Below are 19638 nucleotides of genomic sequence, written 5' to 3' on the forward strand. Positions count from 1 at the left end.
TCCCATTAAGATTTGCTGGTGCAGGTGGACACTGTTGATGAACAGCATTTCCTGGGCCCTTCCACAGGCACACTTCTACCTCAAGGGGCCCAATGCACTTGAGATAGAAGAATAGGGCGGAGGACCCTACTTCTGCTAAGACAAGATTACTGAGACCCCAATGTAATTATTACCCGAGACTTCTCCCTATTCCCCAACCTCCTTAACCAGCAACGGGGACTCGGGGCTTTATGAAATTTAATCCCCATGATGCTACTTAATATGTACCTAGAAAACTGTTGAGAGGAAGATGCCTTTCGGACCTGCCTTGGCTAGTCTGAATTCTCATGATGCTGTTGGCCCAGGCAGGACCCTGGCTCCTTCTGCCTCAACAGCACTACCCACTCTTCCTCTTCCTAGTGTTGTGACCTTGGGCAAGTTACTCCACCTCTCCAAGCCTCAGATTCGTTATTTATAAGGCGGGGGTAAGAATAGTGCCTGCCTGGGGCGCCCGGGTGGCTCAGTCTGTAAAGTGTCCAACTCTTGATCTCAGCTCAGGTCTCGATCTCAGGGTTGTGAGTTCAAGCCTTGCATTGAGTTCCCTGCTGGGTGTGGAGCCTGCATAAAACAAACAGACCAAAAAAAAAAATAATGCCTGCCTAACAGTATTCCTGATTTTCAGGATAGAAACCCCCAGTGTGATTAGACAAGATAATAAATACTGCTTAGCACATTGCCTAGCACCCATCATCCCCATCACCCCATCACCCCCATCGTTCCATCCTCATCATCCCCATCATCACTGTCACTTCATCACCCATCATCCCATCCTTACCATACCCGTCATCCCATCACCCCATCATCCCATCACCCCATCATCCCCGTCACCCCGTCATCCCCATCATCCCCATCATCCCATCACCCCATCACGCCATCATCCCCATCACCCCGTCATCCCCGTCATCCCATCATCCCATCATCCCCATCATCCCCGTCACCCCATCATCCCCATCATCCCCGTCATCTCCATCATGCCATCATCCCCATCATCCCCGTCATCTCCATCATGCCATCATCCCCATCATCCCATCACCCCATCACGCCATCATCCCCATCATCCCCATCATCCCATCATCCCTGTCATCCCCATCACACCATCACCCCATCATCCCCGTCATCCCTATCACGCCATCATCCCCATCACCCCATCATCCCCGTCATCCCCATCACGCCATCACCCCATCATCCCTGTCATCTCCATCACGCCATCATCCCCATCACCCCGTCATCTCCATCACCCCATCACCCCGTCATCCCCATCACGCCATCATCCCCGTCATCTCCATCATGCCATCACCCCATCATCCGCGTCATCTCCATCATGCCATCACCCCATCATCCCCATCATCTCCATCACGCCATCATCCCCATCACCCCGTCATCTCCATCACCCCATCATCCCGTCATCCCCATCACGCCATCATCCTCGTCATCCCCATCATCCCCATCACGCCATCATCCCCGTCATCTCCATCATGCCATCACCCCATCATCCCCGTCATCTCCATCACGCCATCATCCCCATCACCCCGTCATCTCCATCACCCCATCATCCCGTCATCCCCATCACGCCATCATCCCCGTCATCCCCATCATCCCCATCACCCCATCATCCCCGTCATCCCTATCACGCCATCATCCCCAGCACCCCGTCATCCCCGTCATCCCTATCACGCCATCATCCCCAGCACCCCGTCATCTCCATCACACCATCATCATCGCCATACCATCATTCTTGTCAGCCCATCCTTATCACCATCAGCAGCAGCACCACCACCACCACCACCATCATCATCATTTTGTACACCATTTGGGACTGAAGTGTTCTACTTGGCTGCCAGCCTACATCTTCCCCAGACCAGACTTCCCATGAGTTGGGTTGCCTGCTGCATCCCTCCTCCCCACCACTGCCCAAGATCCATCCTTGAGAGGAAACAATAAAATGGCCTTCCTGGGATACATTCCATTCAGCCACATTCTGCTCCCAGCATCATGCTGGGAAAGGTGTCCATGGTTCTGGAGTGGGAACCCCCATGTCAGTCCAAGAAATCCCCTGATTTCTGAGTTTACCGGGTACCACTGCCCATTCATTTTGCATTTGTGGCCCTGAACATTCAAATAACAAATCTTCTCAAAGCAGGGCCATGATCAGATTGGTTCCAGTGGCTGAAGATCTTGGCTCCTCTGTGCTGATTCTAGCCTGCTTGGGCCCAGCCACAGTCACCCCAACCGCCACAACCCTCCTCCAGCCCTGCACGGCCCACCTGGGGAGGAAGGCTGGCCACCACAACCCTGACTATTCTGAAAGCTGGTCTTGGGGAAAGGTCACCATTACGCTGACCTTCAAGGCCAGGGTCACTCCCCCAGGTTCCAGGGAAGCAGGTCCTGACTTCCCCACTGGGAGCAGCTTGACAGACATAGGCCCTCTGCTCACATAGGAGAGTCAGCTTCCCTTTGTGAATACTTGCGTCTCCATCCCTGATGACAGGCCAGTGCGGTGGGATGCGTGGCTTCACCTCCCTGAGCCTCTGTCTCCTCATCTAAAACAGGGTGGGACTGGTGGCCCTCCCAGAGGTGGGAGGGGCGGTGGGTCTCATGGTCAGCAGTTGATAAATGGCAACTGCTCTGAAGTGCCGGTTGGTCAGAACCACCGCAAGTTTACTCCAGTGTAGAGACCAAGGACCGAGGGCCCCGAGGGGTGGTCCCGTCCCAGGAGATCTGGGCCCCTCCAGTCTCACAGACACTGACAAAGCCCGACCAGTGTGAGCTGCAGCAGAGACCTGAAAGGAGCAGTGCCTCTGAGAGGAGAATGTCCGGAAGCCACCCACAGGGTAGACCCAGTCCCCGAGGCAGCCTCCCTGCGACCCTGAATGGCGTGGGAGGAGCCTGGGCAGTAGAGTCAGAACAGGGGTCAAATCCTGGCTTACTGGGCTCGTGCCTTGGTCAAGTGTCTTCCCATCACTGAGCCTCAGCTTCCCTGTTCTGGGGAAGATAATATGTTTAAATAAAGCTCCAGTGAGATGATGAGTGTTGCGGCCTTGCACATGTGAGCCCTCACTCACTAGTGATCTCCGCACCCCTGCCTTCCCCCCACCAGCCCAGTGCACTGGGGGGCAGCCCACGTGGAGAAAGGCTGCTTAAAAGCCTAGACAGGTTGGAAGATGCTGATTTAAAGCTCTCTGTTGACAAGTGTCAGTCATGCAAACATCTGTTGAGCGTGCAGCCGTGGACTCTCTCAGAAAGGAGAGAAGGACGGAGGGAAGGTAGCAGCGCCAACCACATCCCCCCAATGGTGGACACTGAGAACAGCCCACTGTCGTTGCACCTTATCCTTGGGCACCAGGGCAAAAGGACAAGAAGAAAGGTGGAGAAGAAGGGACCAGAGGACCCAGCTCTGGAAAGGGAGGCTCCATCTCAGACTCCAGACAGGTGGCAACTCAGAGCAGGAATCAGATCAAACGAGGAGACGTCCCCTGGGCACAAGGGATGTCATCGCAGAACGGTTTGCTGTCGGACCCTGCCCCGACTCATAAGAAATCTCTGGTAATGGCTGGGGAGGAAAGCAACCTGGAGGCAGTCCGTCATGAGCGCTCCGAGCAGCCTGCGTCAGCACGGGGTTATACCATGTTATGAGGTACTCAGCAGCGTTCCGGTAACGGTGGAAATCCTGGAGCTTTTCATAAATTAGAGCAGATTAGTCATGTCCCGCTCACTCACTGCATTGCAAGCCTCTTTCTGAATGGAGGGGAGGGAGGAGGCAGTCCAGCCGTGGGCTGGGAGTTGGGCATGCCAGGGCCTCATCTGCGCCATGGCTTGTGGTGGGGATGGGGTCAGCCTGTGACCATCATCTGTCACCCAGGTGTGCTGGGGAAAGGCTGAAATCCGTTACATCTGAGGATGTACCTACCTAAAGAGGAGGGGCCGATGGGCAGCTGGCCTAGATGGCCATCAGACTCCCACCAGCCCTGAATTTGGGCTTCTGTACAACAGACCCAAGATGGTCATCAAGAACAGTTCCTTCTCAAGTGGAGGACCGAGGGAAAGGGAGCCACGCGTCCCTCCCCTCAGAGGCACCTAAGCTCACTTATGCTATGACGGACCTGCTGCCATGAATGAGCGTGCGCCCCCCCCCCCAAGGTGTCCATTGCCGTGGGGCCGCATGCAGCAACCTAGACTGGCCGCAGGGAACCGCAAAGGCAGTCTTGACCTTGTCTGACCTTATAAATTGGGTTATATCCCTGTTTGGCCAAAGGGCCAGGAAAGCGCCAGCCCGGGGGGACCATACTGCAGGGGTGAGCAGGTGGTTGAGGACCACGTGGACACAGGAAATCATCCTGCTAAAAGAGGAAAAGGTGAAGAGGAGAGACAGAAAGACAGAAGCCTCTCCCCCAAATAGGTTAAACTTCTGCTCACTCTGGAAGCTGTACCTTTCCCTGCAAAGGCTCCCTGCTGGGGACACCAGGTGGGAGAGAAGCCAGAGGAGCAGCCTGCAGGGAGATGGCAGGTACCCGGCAGGGGCCAGCAGAGGAGGCTGTCTGGTGGAGAGGACACGGCAAACAGAGGAATTCAGCTGTGCCCTGGTGAATGGGGATGGTGCACACACCGCCCCCCCCCCCAACCCAGGCCCAACATGCAGGACTGCCCTCAGTTCTATGTGCCCTTGTAATTGGATTTACCATGGCCTATTTGGGCTGGACGGCATTTTCTATTAAACATGTCAGCTTCACATTGGGTCAGTGGGTGTGCCCTGATATTAGTCACCCCCTGACACTGATGGAGGCTCTGGGGGCGTCGTGTTCACTGACCTGGCAGCTCCAGATGTGCCCCAGATGTGTCTGCAATGTGACATAGGAGGTGCAGGAAGAGCTGGGGTTGGAGCCTCCTGAGCTAATGCCCACAGAGTCTGGGATGCCCTTGCTTCCTCCGAGTGTCTGGTTGTTCCCAGCTGTTGCTAAAGTTCACCCCTTTTCCTCTGAAGCAGGGGACGTCTCTATGCCACGCTAGGGCCCAACTGGCGGGTTCCAGTTCGGAATTCTCCCAGAACCCGGAGCTGCGTCTACAGGTATTCATTTGTTTGTGTGCTCATTTGCTTGACAACTAGCTCTAGGCTGTTTGTTGGATGACAAGAGCACTGTGCTCGAGGCTGCTGGATGAGCCAGAGTCCAAGAGGCTACCGCCACAGGAGAGACAGAGACTGAACCGATAATCCCAGATCCCTGATGGTCCCAGAGAGGAGGTGGGGTGTTCTGCTAGGGGAGAGCAGGGAAGGCCTCTCTGGAGAAAGGACTGGAAGAGTGATAGGAATGAACCAAATACAGGGAGGGGAGGGCGCCTGGGTGGCTCAGATGGTTAAGCGTCTGCCTTCGGCTCAGGTCATGATCCCAGGGTCCTGGGATCGAGCCCCGCATCGGGCTCCCTGCTCCTTGGGAGCGTGCTTCTCCCTCTGCTTCTCTCTCTCTCTCCCTCCCTCTCTCTCTCTCATGAATAAATAAATAAAATCTGAAAAAAAATACAGGGAGGGGAGGTGTAGGGATAATAAGAGCACCTCAAGCCAAAGGGAGGCAGGAAGAGCAGGGTGGCTTGGGAACTGAGAGAGGGGAGGGGTGGAGATGAGGCTGGCGAGGTGGGGGTGGGGGCTTGGGGTGGGGGGGGTGACAGACAGTGGCATGACCAGGTCATCCTGGCCGTGGCATGGAGAGCTGGAGAGCGTGCAGGAGGAAGGCAGGAGTGGCCTCAGGGAGGCCAGGGGAGAGCATCTGGCAGTTGCCCAAAGGAAGAGCAAGTCTGACCTAAGGTAGGGGGAGTGGGATGGCTGAGAGGGGCAGTCAGGCATATGTAGGACTTGGGATCAGTAGTGCGTCCTTGGGATTGAGTAGGTTTGCAGGGGTGGATGGTGGTACCGGTCACCCACATGTGGAGGAAGAGCAGCTTGAGGAGGGGCGCCAAGTTGAGGGAGATGCCTATGGGAGGCACCTCCTCAGTGAGCCGAAGCCATCCAGAGCCTCAGGGCAGGTCCAGGCCAGTGCTGCACTTGGCTGTCTTTACCTGTAGGTGGCGCCCGAAGCCCTGAGGCAAAGGCGCTGGGCTTGGCCCCACTTCTCTTCTCGCTCCCCTGCCACCTCCCGCTAGTGCCTGCTGCTCCTCCAGGCTGCTGCCAACACAAGGAGGGGCCGCACGGGCCCCAGGCTCCCCAGGTGGAGAGGAGGGCGAGACCACAGGGAGGGCCAGGAGGAAGCCGCCCGCAGAGGTCAGGAGCAGGTTGGCCGTGCTGCTGGTGCCTGGGCTATGAGGAGCTCTGTCACCAAGCCTCGGGCCTCAAGGTGCCCCGAAAGGTGAGGGAAGTGAAAGTTTCCAGCTGTGGCCAGCCCAGCGCCACCTGCCCCGACCCTGTTGAGTCCTCTGGCCTGGCACCGCATCATGGACTTGGCAGTGGGGAGCTATGAGGGAGAGGGTGCCTGACCGGGGCTCTTCCAGGGCAGTGTCTGACTGGTGGTTTCCCCCCAGCCCCACGGGCCCGTGCATCTGTACGCTGGGGAGCTCAGCCGCAGTGCCCACCATGGAGGGTCCTCTGAGGAGGAAAACTCTGCTCAAGGAAGGACGGAGACCCGCGGTAAGTGCAGACCCACCTCCGTCCAGAGGCAGCAGGGGCATCAGGGAGGGCCCTGGGCTCCGGCCCTGGCTGTGCTACTGAGTGGGCAAGGGCCTCACTTTCCACATCTGTAAACTGGGATAAAATAGTGCCTATGTCATCGAGAACTCAGCAAGACTGTCACATGCACAGCCGTGCACACAGCGAGCACGTGGTGAGCCAGAGCTGTGACGAGGGCAAGTGGAAGCCTGCAGACCCCTGGGCATTGGGCTGGAACTCCCCCGAGAGGGTCGACACAGCCTGCGTCATGTCCCCAGCTGCAGATGCCCTCTCTCCCCGTGGCAGCAGCATCTGGAGGCCTTTGAGGCTCTACCACTAGTTCCTGCGTCACCTGTGCTGGACCCACATGTCACTGGCTCCATGACCTCCACCCATGGCAGGGCCTCAGCTGCAGGCAAAGACCCCTGTACTGTTACCACGGAGCATCCATGCAAGGGTTTCCTACAAACGGCCCGTGGGCTGCACCTCGAGGCAGTGTCTGCTCTGCCCTCCTGCTCCTGCTCTGGCCCCTGCTTGCCCTGTCCACTGCCCATGGAGCCCCCTCCTGCCTGTGTCCACCGTGAAGCTGCCAGGGCGCCAGCCCAGCTGTCACCTCCAGAGGCTACCCTGTCTGCAGGTGCCAGGTGGCTCGTGGGTAAGAAGCGTCTTCACCGCAGCCCTGGGCCGCAACTTTGTCCCTTGGGCCCAGATTATCACAGAGCATCCTGTGACATGGGGCCCTAGATCTAGCCTGTTGTACAGACCTACCTGCTTCTCTCCCATGCTCAGAGTTCAGGCCTCGGTCATTCTGAGCCAGGGCGAGACAGTGTCCCACTAGCAGAGTTTTCCCAAATGCTGGTTGGCCCAGTGCTGAGTGATGAAATCAGTCCAGTGGGTCATGACCGGTATTTGTGAGCAGAATAGAATAGAATGGAAAATGTCAGTGTTCCATATAATAAAGGTAAGTATTGTTTCATGAAACTTCTTCCAGTTCGACATGTATGTGCATGTGTGTTACACACACGTGTGGGTGTCATCAAACACGTCTGAAAGCTAGTGCTTTCACTATGGCCAGCGCTGGGGCCCCATCCGGCACGGAGAGGGGTCCTGTCGGCTGTGATGCAGAACGGTCTGCCTCGCTACACTCAACCTTGTTCCCTTCAGGAGAGGATTCTTGCTTCGCCTTTGCAAACCAAAAGGCTCATCGAAGTGATTTTCCCTAAACCAAGGAGCAGAGCCCCCTGAAGAGAAAATCCCAGGCTTCTCGCCTAGAGAAACAGAAAGAATACCTATAGCTCTGCCCTGTTGGCTTTTCCCCCTTCTAACCCTACAGACTTCCCATGTGCTGCCATTCAGTCTCAGCCCGAGCACCCCAGTGCTGATACTATGGTTCGCCTAGGCTGTGGTTTAGCATGTCTGTGTTTTAAACATGTTTTTCCCCAGGACCTTCTTGGACCCAAGTCACCTGAACACATAGAAATTAAGCCTTGACACTGCCTTAAACAAGGTGAAAAAAATGAAAGGCTCTCGGAGTAAAGGAGCCAGAGAGAGGAGGCCGGGCTCAGGGCTCAGAGCTCAGAGGCACTGATGTGGAGGGTCTCCCTCCTCCAGGCCCGGGGTGGAAATGACATTGATGCGTGAAGGGCCGGGAAGAGATGAGGCCTGCACTGGCCTTGATTGGGAGGGAGGGGACACCATTCCAGCCACGTGACCGGGTCTGTAATCGGGCAGGGAGGGGGGGACTCCACCCCCACCACGTGCAGCGTTGCCACTCTGCCTCCCCTTCCTCTGTAGCTGTCCTCATGGACCAGGTACTGGGTCATACTCTCGGGATCCACCCTCCTGTACTACGGAGCCAAGTCCTTGCGGGGCACAGACAGAAAACACGTAAGTCCCATGAAAGGACTCTCCATGCTGGGACTTCAGGTAGGGTGACCTGGCGGGGGGCGGAGGGGGGAGGAAAGCAGGGGAGGTGGCGAGGGTGGGAAGGCCCAGCTCAGCTTCCTCGGGGAATGGAGGGCATGGGCCTCCTGGTTATACTGTTGTTCTTCCCCAGTATAAATCCACACCCGGCAAAAAAGTCTCTGTCGTGGGCTGGATGGTGCAGCTGCCTGACGACCCCGAGCACCCCGATATCTTCCAGCTGAATAACCCCGACAAAGGTAAGCAGCAGGCCCGGTGCTGGGTGCCCATGACTTCTACCTTGTTTTCCTCTTCTGCTAAATGTATATTTTGAAACCGTAAGAACTTTGGGGGCTGCTGCTTTCCCTTTGCTTTAGGTTGTGATCAGAGGGTCCCCACACTAGTCCGTGAATACCGCTTCATTTGTGGTCAGTGTGTCCACTGGGCATGGCACGTGGCTGCAGGAACCCTTTTGTGGCCTCATCTGTGGCTACTGGGGCTCATCACCTTTGAAGCCGTAGACTCAGGGTCTTGGAATAAATAATATAATGCTGCATAAGGCATGGACCATGTGGCTGGGAGGGTCTTGGGTTTTGGGAGATTTCAGGGGCACCCCTGACATTACCTGTGCCATGAGACTCTCACAGTATCCTGGTCCAAGGCCAAATCAGAGAAGAGCCCTTTTATAGAAGCCCCAACTTTAACTTGTCTGGTCATCTCCCATTTCCTCCTGGTTCCATCCCTCCCCCATGACCACGATGGATGGAAGGAGAGGTTCTGGGTGCCATCTTGTCCACGAGCCCTATTTGCATTGACGTTCGGAATAGGCCATGCTATCAAAGAAATGGAAATCAGAACCACAATGAGGTATCACCTCACACCTATCAGAATGCTAAAATCAAAAAGACAAGAAGTAACAAGTGTTGGTGAGGATGTGGAGAAAAAGGAACCCTTGCATTGTTTGTGGGAATCTAAATTGGTGTAGCCACTGTGGAAAAGAATATGGAGGTTCCTCAGAAAATTAAAAATAGGAACACCATATGATCCAATAATTCCATTATTGAGTAATTACCCAAAGAAAATGAAAACACTAATCCAAAAAGTTATTCACCCTTATATTTATTATATTATTTATAATGGAAGCAACCTAAGTGTCCTTTGATAGATGAATGGATAAGGGAGACGTGACACACACATACACACACACACGCCATAAAAATTTTACACAGCCATAAAAAAAATGAGATCATGCCCATTGTGACAATATAGATGCACCTAGAGGGTATTATGCCAAGTAAAATAAGTCACACTGAGAAAGACAAATGTGATATGATTTCACTCATATGTGGAATCTAAAAACAACAACAACCAAAACCAAATGAATAAACAAACAAAAAGCAGAATCAGACCTATAAATATAGAGGACAAACTGATGGTTTCTAGAGGGGAGGGGATGGGGGGGATGGACAAAATGGGTGAAGGTGAATGGGAGATACAGACTTCCAGTAATGGAATGAGTAAGTCCTAGGAATATAGTCAATGATATTTTAAATAGAGTTGTATGGTGATCATAGTCACTACACTGTGGTGAGCACAGCATAATGTATAAACTTGTTGAATCACTGTGTTGTACACCTGAAACTAATGTAACATTTTGTGTCAATTATACTAAAAAAAAATAGAAAAAGAAAAAGAATAGCTCATGCTTGTCTTCCTGGTAGCCCATGTCACATGACAAAACCCCAAAATACCAGGGTCTTGGGTTCTAGCCAGGCAAAGTCACTGGGCCTGTCAGGTCTCCAAGCATCTTTACATCTTCTCAGGAATCTTCTAGTGCAAGGTTCATGTACATACAAATCACCTGAGGAACTTGTAAAATTTCAGGTTTGGGTTCAGTGGATCTGGGCTGGAGCCCAGGCTTCTGCATTTCTAACAAGCTCCCAGGTAATGCAGATGATGCTGCAATAGAGAGACCACAGGGTTCTAGTGTTGTTAGCTGGGAAGTCGAGAAACAGGAAACCTCCAGGGGCCCAGGGACTGGAGAAGAGAGGAGCCAAGTTCTCTGCTCCACGTCTGAGTGATTGAATCCACACACAGCTACACACTCGTCATAGCATGTCCCGATCTGGTCACCCCTGGAATTTCTCCCTCAAGGTCCAGGCCTGGATTAGAAGTGGTTTCTTGGGGAAGTAAAGGCTGTGCCTACACAAGCTTGACTTGGGGACCATATGGCCACGGAGACCACAGGCCACTCTTGGGCCTTAGCCCACAGGAAAGCACTGTCCCCAAGCGGAGGGAAATACGACACAGAGGGTGGCAGGGTCTGTGGATAGAATTCAAGGGGTCTGTGAACTCGAGTGGCAAAAAAGAAAATTGCATCTTTGTTTTCTGTGGCCTCTCACCACCTTTATTTACGAGTATTAAACTACTAGAATGTTCACAACACTGTGATTTTATGTCCAAGAGAAACCACAGAAATTTTCCTGTCACATATAGTTGCAGATTTCTCAGAGTGGCATTTCTGCTCATCTCTCTGGAATTACAGTACAGTGTCAGACCTGCCCCTAGATCTTGTTACTGGTGCATAGAGAAGCACACCTAGAACTGTATCACTCAAGTGTTTTTTAGTAGTTTGATAACTGCATTTTGGTGGTATTGATCTCCTTTGTATTTTATTTTATGCGTTTTGAAAATGTTATTCTGAGAAGGGTCCACAGCCTCACCAGAGTCAAATGCACCATGGCCCCAAAAATGGTTAAGAGCCCGGGTCCACAGAGACAGCCCAGAGGCAGCAGAGGTTCTGCCCCTGCAAGCCCCAAGCTTACCTTGGACTGCTCCTGATCTTCCTTGGTTTAGTTAACCTAAGTTCATGTTTATCTTCATGTCCCAGTCACAGGCAGACCCTCCCATGAGACCCTCCCTCTTCCTAACCAATGGTTTCTCTGCCCGTCAGGCAATGTTTACAAGTTCCAGACTGGTTCCCGGTTTCATGCAATACTGTGGCACAAGCATTTGGATGATGCATGTAAAAGCAACAGGCCTCAGGTAAAGTCACTGAAACCGTGCATGTCTCTGGAAATATCCTCTTCCCATCCTAGGGACTAAGAGTCCATAGAAAACAGGACTCCGTCCTTCCCTCAGAGCCTATCAGCTGTGCTCCCAGGCACCGTCTTTTGAGCAACCTTTTCTCCATGAGACAGGGCACCCTCTGCTCAGCTTAGAACTAAACCTGGCTCCAGACCAGAACTGTGAATCTGGTCCCTGTGTCTTTCCCACTAAGACATCCATCAGGCACAGTGTGGTGGCAGGTGCAAGATCGCCCCAAGGATCAGGATATAGCATCCATTTAAACCATGTCCCCCAAAAGCTGATTCGTGGGCGTACTCCAGACTGACAATAGGGCCTCCCTGCCCCACAACCCCTAGGAATAATACTATTTGCTAATATTGAGAGCCAAACATGGCTGGTCCTCAGTGTATCTGAGCCAGCAGGACCTCCGATCTGTGCCCTGCCCAGGACCAGGCATTATGGGAAATGCTTTACATGCCAGAATTGGCCAAATCCTCCCAACACCCCTGTGAGGCATATTTCTCTTACTGTCTCCATTTTATGCTGAGGACACTGAGGCTCAGAGAGTGGCAGGCACTTGTTCAAGGTGCCAAGGTTAATGAGATCTAACCCCGGTCGGCTGGCCACCAAAGTCTATACTTGCCCCTAGCTCCCCCGCCTCGCACTTCCCAGAGGGCCCCAAACTCGCTCAGCCTCCTGCATCGAGCTAAAGTCCTGGAGCGCAGCCTCGGCTGTCAGACTGCTGAGAGGCATGGCTGCTTCAGCCCTCAGCACCCGGTGGGGCAGGCTGGACGTTCCTGTGCCTGGGAGTCAGCATTTGGCTGCTGGTGCCAGGACTGGCGTTCCTCTCCCTAAGCTTCCCGGTGCACGTTCTCCAGGGATCAGCCAGAAGAGGGCACTGTGGAGTGGGTCCCTCTCCACCTGGGGACCCAGCAAGCGCCAGAAATTGAGAGTAGGCTATGGCAGCTTCTGGTGGGTAGCAGCTGGGAGGCACCAGCTCTGAGCTGTGAGGGGGGGCCTCAGCAAAGGCTGGCACACACCAGGCATTTGGGTCGGGGAGGATGCTAGTGACAGCACAGTCACGGACTTCTGGGCCCCTCCGAGTGGTTCTCGGAGATCAGAGGGAGGTCTCGGTTTGGTCCTAATCAGGATTTTCATCTGTAACATCACATGAGAACATACGTGACAAGCTGGTCAGGTTATAGATGATGGGAAGCTAGAAAGCACAATTAGTAAAAAGTTCTCAACAAACTAAAACAGGAAAGACTGAAAAAAGGAAAATGTGAGTTACCACAGAAAAGCTCAAAATAAACTGTATTTGAGTCGCTTTACTCACCCATCTGCCTGCTAGGAATTTGTCCTGGTGATAGACTCACACATGTCCACAAAGGTGTGTGGTTAATGTTCACTGCAGGGGCACCTGGCTGGTTCGGTCAGGTAAGCGCACGACTCTTGATCTCAGCTCAAGTCTTGATCTCAGGGTCATGAGTTCAAGCCCCTTTGGTGTGAAGGCTACTTAAAAAAATGTTCACTGCAGCATTGCCCTTGATAGAGAAAACTAGAAACCTCTGTGACCGTCAGTAAATCCCTATTGTGTGACTCCTGGTAGTGATTAGAAGGACAGAAGCAGATCTGTGTATGGTACCCTGAAAGGGGGTCCAAGATATAAGTAAAAAGCAAAGTATAGGGGCGCCTGGCTGGCTCAGTCGGTAGAACATGCAACTCTTGATCTCGGGGTCATGAGTTTGAGCCCCAACGTTGGGCACAGAGATTACTTTAAAAAATTACAAAATTTTAAAAAGCAAAGGGTAAAACATACGTAAGGGTGATCTCGTTTGTATTAAAATACATAAGCATATTTATAATATGTATGTTTGCCTCTGTATATAAAATTCCTAAAGTGATATACAGCAGGTAGCAGGAAACTGGGTCAAACCCATTTGGCAGAGCAGGTGTTTGGTCAGAAGAACAAATAGATTGAATTTCATGGATGGCAAATGGGGTATGCCATGGCAAAGTTTTGCAACTTTTAAGTATTTTTGTCCAATTTTTAGACCTAAGCGAGAGGGACCTTTTTTTTTTTTCTACGTTTTTTTCCCCTTCCATTTCAAATTTACTTTCAACCACGTATTCTGCTCTATGCTGTATGTGATCATAAAAAGTTGGCAACAGCTAACTCTTCCAAGCAGATTAGTTAAATAAAGCACAGCACATCCCTGTGATGGCATGCAGGGGCTGCAGTGAAAGAAATCACAGAAATGCATCTACTCCCATGGAAAATCTCAGTGACTGGGATTAGTTTTCTTTTTGGTAGATTTGCACTTCTTAAAATTGTTTGTACTAACACCGAATACGCTTAAACCTTATTGATAATATGTGTAAGGTGTAAAGCGCAGCGGAAAAAACCACACCCAGCTCCTTGCCCACACAGCCTAAGGGCAGGACCTCCCTGGGTCTCAGAACACCTCCCTCCCCCAGGGGCCTCTTCCTAATTCTGGGTCCCACCCACCTGCCTGCACCTCCTAACCACTCTCCTGATTTATTTACTGTTCCTTTAAAGTGTTAGCATGTGTATTTGATTCCTTAATGTATTGTCTGGGGTACATTTTTAAAAACATTTTTAAAAAATAGGACCATAACTGGATATTTTCTTCTGTGACTTGCTTTTCTCCTACAGTGTGTTCCCGAGATTCATCTATGTCAATGTGTGTAGCTGTCATTCATGTATTTGTACTGATATTTTTTTTATTAATTCTTCTGGCAGTGATCCCACGAATAATTTCCTGCTTTTTGCTATTTTGAACAGTGCTGCTGTGACCATTCTTATAACTATCTCCTGGTGCAAGGAGATGCATTTTTTCCCAATTCATCACTTTGACCAAATTGACACTAAGATGGATTAGTTTTTGATGAAATTGCTTCGCATCAAATCTCCTGGAACCCTATAGCAGAGCCGGGTGGGGGAGCCTGGGGCTGGGGGCACCCTGGGAGAGGTGAGGGAGAGGGAAGGGAGAGGGAAGCACCCTGACCCTGGGCTGGTGGTCACCCCAGGAAAGGTCTCCCCAGCAAAGGGATCATGTCCTGGGGACACAGCTCTGGGAAGGCTTTAGGGTTCCCAGCGTCCTGGTCGCTCCTCCTGGTGCTCCCTCTTGTCAGTTCCTGCCACCCCCTCACCACCCACCCCTGCCCGCTGGTTTCCCTTCCAGAGGCTCATGCCCATTCCTGCAGAATTTGCCTCCTCTCCGTTCCAAGTGCAGTTTTATTTTGCCACCAGCCTAGTGAACAAGAGAGCGTGGGCTCCGAGGCCGTGGCCTGCCATTTACTCGAAGTGGGCTTCCCCTCTCTAAGCCTCAGGGTCCTCATCTTTGTCACGGGGACACTTCCCAAACCTGCCTCCTGGGGTGTCGTGAGGACTAAAGGACACGATGATGTCAAGTGCCTGGCACACAGCGACCACTTGACAAACAGCGGCCGTGTTTCTTGCCAGGCCCTCTTACCCACCCACCCCGCTCATTCGCAGACTCACTGGGAAAGACCTGATCCCTTCCCTTAGGGGCACCCTTCGTCCCATTCCGAAAGGTTGGAACTTTGACAAGAGGCTGAGCTTTCTCTTCCAGGTACCTGCAAACCTTATGTCATTTGAGTAAGTCTCTGCAGGACTTGGCGTGACTTCAGAGGCTTCTGGGAGCCCAGCCTGGGACTGGTGGCAAAGCGCACGTCCTGGGCACAGGCTTTTGGCCAGGATGCTGGGTGACTCACGGCCGGACTCAAGGGGACTTGGCCTGTGGCCTCACAGTCCAGAGGGCTCCGCCAGTGCAGGGTCCACCTGCCAATCCCCAGCGACTCTCATGACACTCATTCTTCAGCACCACCCCGCAGGGCCATGGTTGGGCCCCAGACTGTGCACCCCACCCTCCCTCTCTGGGCCCTCATCCGTCCACCAGCCGCTGCTTCGACTAGAGAGCATCCGGCCCACGTTGGGTCTCCCATGCTTTCTCCTGCACAAGAGTGGACAGTGTTAACCTGCATGAGGGGCCAGAGAGAAGGAACAGGCTATGGAGTTGGCTTTTTATACCCCAAGTGCATGGGGTCGCTCGCCCACAGGGCTGCCTCAGATTTTGTACAACCCCCAAAGCGTCCTCTGCGTGTGCGTGCCGTATACGTGTGCGTGCGAGCGAGTGTGAACTCTTCATGAAACATGCATTTTGGCACAAGACTTGTGACATCACACCCTTCATTCGCTTTGAGGCCCTGCTTTAATCTGACATGATAGCCTTGTCCACTGAGGAAGGTCAGAGTGAGAGCCCAGATTCCTCCTATGTTAAGGGTTCCTTGCATTCTTTTACTGTAAACAAACAATGCCTTAAATTGTGTCTTGTTTTCTGTTCCAATGGGTGCTATTCATCTGGAAGGCCTGCTCTCTGGGCCCCCCGGGTCCCTTCCAGGCCTTGTTGCTGTTAGCTCTTCTGAGACAGGACCCGGCTTCAGGACTGTGGACTGGGCTGGCCTGCTTGCTCCCTCCTACCCCTCTCCTGCAGGGTCTGAAAGCCCGTGTCTTCTTCCCCTCCACCCCAGCCCCAGACCATGCCAGAGAGGGAAGTCATGACACTTTCTCCCAACTTCCTAGGAAGCACCCAGAGGCTGCCATGCTCATGCACAGAAGCCGCTGTGCACCAGCCCCTCCTGCGGGCCAAGGCTTTGCTCCCATCATTTACTGCCAGGGCGGGGCCCGCTGGGATTCCTGGTTCCACCGGGGAGCTGAGTGACACTGAGGCCTTAAGCTCCCCCAGTCTTGCCCCCAAACGCAGTCACCAGCAAGCTCTCCACATCCAAGTCCAAGGCCACAATTGTTGATGACCATGGTGACAAGAGAGCAAAGCCCTGGGGAGTGAATGGTCCCAGCTCTGCATTCAGTTAAGCACTCTTCACATGGACAATGTCCTTGATCCGTCACTGTCTTTTAAGTGGCTTTTATTTTGCACAAATACATCTTTATTCAAAACAAAGAATAAAAGTTAGCTTTATTTATGGTAGCTTTATCACCATAGCTTCTCTCCCTCCCTCCCTCTCTAATCTGGGTGTCCGAATTCTGAGAAGGAAACCCTGAAAGGGTTTTCTGAATTCCTGGGTCCTTGTTGCTGTCATGGTTTCCGAGCTCACACTGATCAGACATCAAATCACTCTTAAGAGTTTCTGGGCAAGATGCTTCAAAACAACATCTTCACCAGTGAAGTGTGATAGGTGAATTTTAAAACTACCAAAGGACCCACCACTGTATTTTGATCAAACGGTGACAACTTTCCTGAAAATTCCAACGAATTGGTGAGGAAAGTAGTTGCCGTCAGGTCCTTATTTTATGGTCGAGGCTTAATGTGCTCAGCAACTAACCCTCCAAAGGAGCAAAATCTAGAATACTTTTGTGCCAGGAGAAGCTCCAGGTGGTGGTATAGTTGGTGCCATCCAATCTTGGCCGTGAGTGCTCTGCACACCCATGCACAGCTGGGGGGCTGGATGCTCGCACCCAGTTCACACCAGTGACTACTCAAATGGGCATCCAGAGGCCGAATGAAAACACCAAACACTCCCAACACCTCTCACCAGAACCATGCAGTGTTAACACTTTAACCTACACTGATCTGATTCTACCTGTTAATATTTTTTGAAGTCTTAAGTTCAGAGGAAAGTGCAAGACTGGAAGGAAAATCAGCTACTTATTTTCCTTGGGTTTCTCCACTTCTCAACTGTCCTGGCTCTTCTTGCATGAAATACTATAGATGCCAATCCAAGAACCTCAGAATTTCAGGCCCCCTTCAGTCAGTGCATTTTTTGCCCTTTACACATTTTTCTTATCTTTTGCAAAAATTTTCTTCTGAGCTGAACTTGAGATAGCACAATTGCAATTCTTTTCAAAATGCAAAATGTTTAGTCTTCTCACTGATTGAGGCTGATCCCATATCCCCTCCTAGAAACATTCTTAGCTAGGACTCTTGAAGAATCTGCTTAGACCTTGTTGGCAAAGGCCTTTAGAGCTGGTAAGAACCTCGAATGTACCAGAAGGGTCCTGGAGACAGGCCGAAAGATGCTGGGCTGTCCTAGATGGGACGTGGGGCCAAGCATTTAAGTGCTGATTATCTTCCCGCCATTGGTTTGTCCCTCAAACAGCGGGTGAGGAGGCCCTCAGGCTGGCACAGAGAAGGCCAGGTACAAACCCCAAAAGGGAGAAGTCCATGGGTGGATTCTCACCCTGGGGGGAAGCATTTCTGGTTTTTGCGCTTTGACTGTCCATAATGCACCGTTTGTGAAACCATCAAAGGTGATATGTCTTGCATGCATATGCTGGTTGTTGGTTTTAAGTTTTTTTTTTTTTCTTTTGAGCGAACAGATAATGGTGCCCCAAAATGAAAATTACAGAATTCTGTCTACAAAATCGTGGAATAGGTAGTTGGTATCATTATGATGCCCCAAGAGCCTCATGCACCTCTCCCTGGGAATAATTTTTGCCCCTCTCAGTTGGAACATGTTTTGTAACTCAAGATCAGCCAAGTGAATTCTGACAACTGAAATGCTTCATGGAGGATTGATTCAGTGGGGAGCAGTAGAAATAGTGTTCTGAGTGTGCCAGTGAGAGAGTGCAGCCTCCCTTTCCTTCCCTGAAGACACCCATTCATCAACCTTTCTCGCAATGGAACCTAAACAGGAAGATACTTGAAGGCCTTCTGTTTAGGAAAGAACTCACTCTCTCTTGCCAACTGAATTTATAAAGCATTTTTTTTCCTTACCAAGATGGCCAGTATTTCTTTCATCATCTTCCTCTGCCACCTCCCAAGCCCAAGACATGTATCTTTTAGGATACCATTTTACAAGTGGAAAACGATCCATGAAAATGGGAAGCCTTTCGTAAGCGGGTCTGATTTCATTCAACAGGTGGGGTCTACAGCTCTGCACCCACATTACTAATGCTTGTAACAGGGTGAACATTGCTAAAAACACAACCTAACTTATTTTGCGTGACTTCATAAATGGCTTTAACCAGCCTCACATCATACTGACATGTTGTGTGATTTCATGTTTTAAATAGAAAAAAAAAACAACTACACGAGTCCCCTGGAAATAACATTCTCTGTGCAAAATCACCCATTCATGCATTCATTCGTTCGTTCATTCATGACTCCAGTAAGTGCTTCCTGTGTGCCAGGCTCTACCCGGGATATATTGTAAATGGCTGAGGACAAGCAGAGTTGATCCTTGCCCTCGTGGAGCTGACCACACTCAACGAACAAATAATCCTCACCATGGCATTCTCCTCCGGCAAGACCCTGCCTCTCTCCTAACACTGGGTAGAAACCCTGCGCACATTCTCCGGAAAGGTTTCAAAACGCTCCCCAGACTGAATAGCCTCTTGATCGGTGAGTTCAGTTGCAAAGAGAACTAGATGCAGTCGCTGTCCTAGAGGCTGGTTGTCGCAGAACACCCAGGCACAGAGCTTTGGTCGGGCATGCTGTGGAGGACTCTGAGATGGAATGAGAGAGTAGGGTCAGAATGTTCACAGTATTTACTCCAGAGGCTTTTTTAGTTTTAATTTCAATGCTAAATGCAAGTACAGCATGAGCAAGAGCTGCATTTTCACGGGTGTTGAGAACTTGTACCATGGACCACCTTAGAGTCCTGTGCTGCACAAGGGTGGGTACGCTGGGGGCAGCCCCAAAATCCCTGTTTGCAGCAGCAACGCGAAGGATCATCTGTCCGTTCTATAATTGTTCTTCTCTTTACCCATTTCTGAACGACTGTGACCATTCGGTAATGAAATATTAGTAATTAATTTATTAGTATGGTATAATCTTTAATAAATTTCGTGCCAAAATGCATGGTTTTTCACTTAGCATTCAAAATGTTGTGTAGAGAGTAGTTTTCAATTTCTTATGTATTCCTCAAAGTAAGTTGAAAATCAGTTTCTACATTTTAATTTGTTTCTTGTTAAATCTGTTGCACTCTCCTGGGCT

The 19638-nt window shown here is 51.5% G+C and overlaps 1 protein-coding gene across 1 annotated transcript in view; it reads left to right on the forward strand.

The window, feature by feature from the left end:
- Window positions 1-19630, forward strand: part of RALGPS1 (Ral GEF with PH domain and SH3 binding motif 1) — a 247969-nt gene extending 228339 nt beyond the window's left edge. Inside the window, exons 15-20 of the mRNA XM_088018754.1 lie at window positions 5018-5101; window positions 6544-6649; window positions 8462-8554; window positions 8724-8829; window positions 11523-11614; window positions 15256-19630. Coding sequence (XP_087874880.1) covers window positions 5018-5101; window positions 6544-6649; window positions 8462-8554; window positions 8724-8829; window positions 11523-11614; window positions 15256-15285 — 511 coding nt within the window. The 3' untranslated portion in view covers window positions 15286-19630. The remainder of the gene's footprint in view (window positions 1-5017; window positions 5102-6543; window positions 6650-8461; window positions 8555-8723; window positions 8830-11522; window positions 11615-15255) is intronic.
- Window positions 19631-19638: the final 8 nt, after the last annotated feature.

Source organism: Eumetopias jubatus, unplaced genomic scaffold, assembly GCF_037043125.1.
Source record: "Eumetopias jubatus isolate StellerSeaLion01/CBP00866 unplaced genomic scaffold, mEumJub1_p1.0 scaffold_15, whole genome shotgun sequence".
NCBI classification, from domain to species: domain Eukaryota; kingdom Metazoa; phylum Chordata; class Mammalia; order Carnivora; family Otariidae; genus Eumetopias; species Eumetopias jubatus.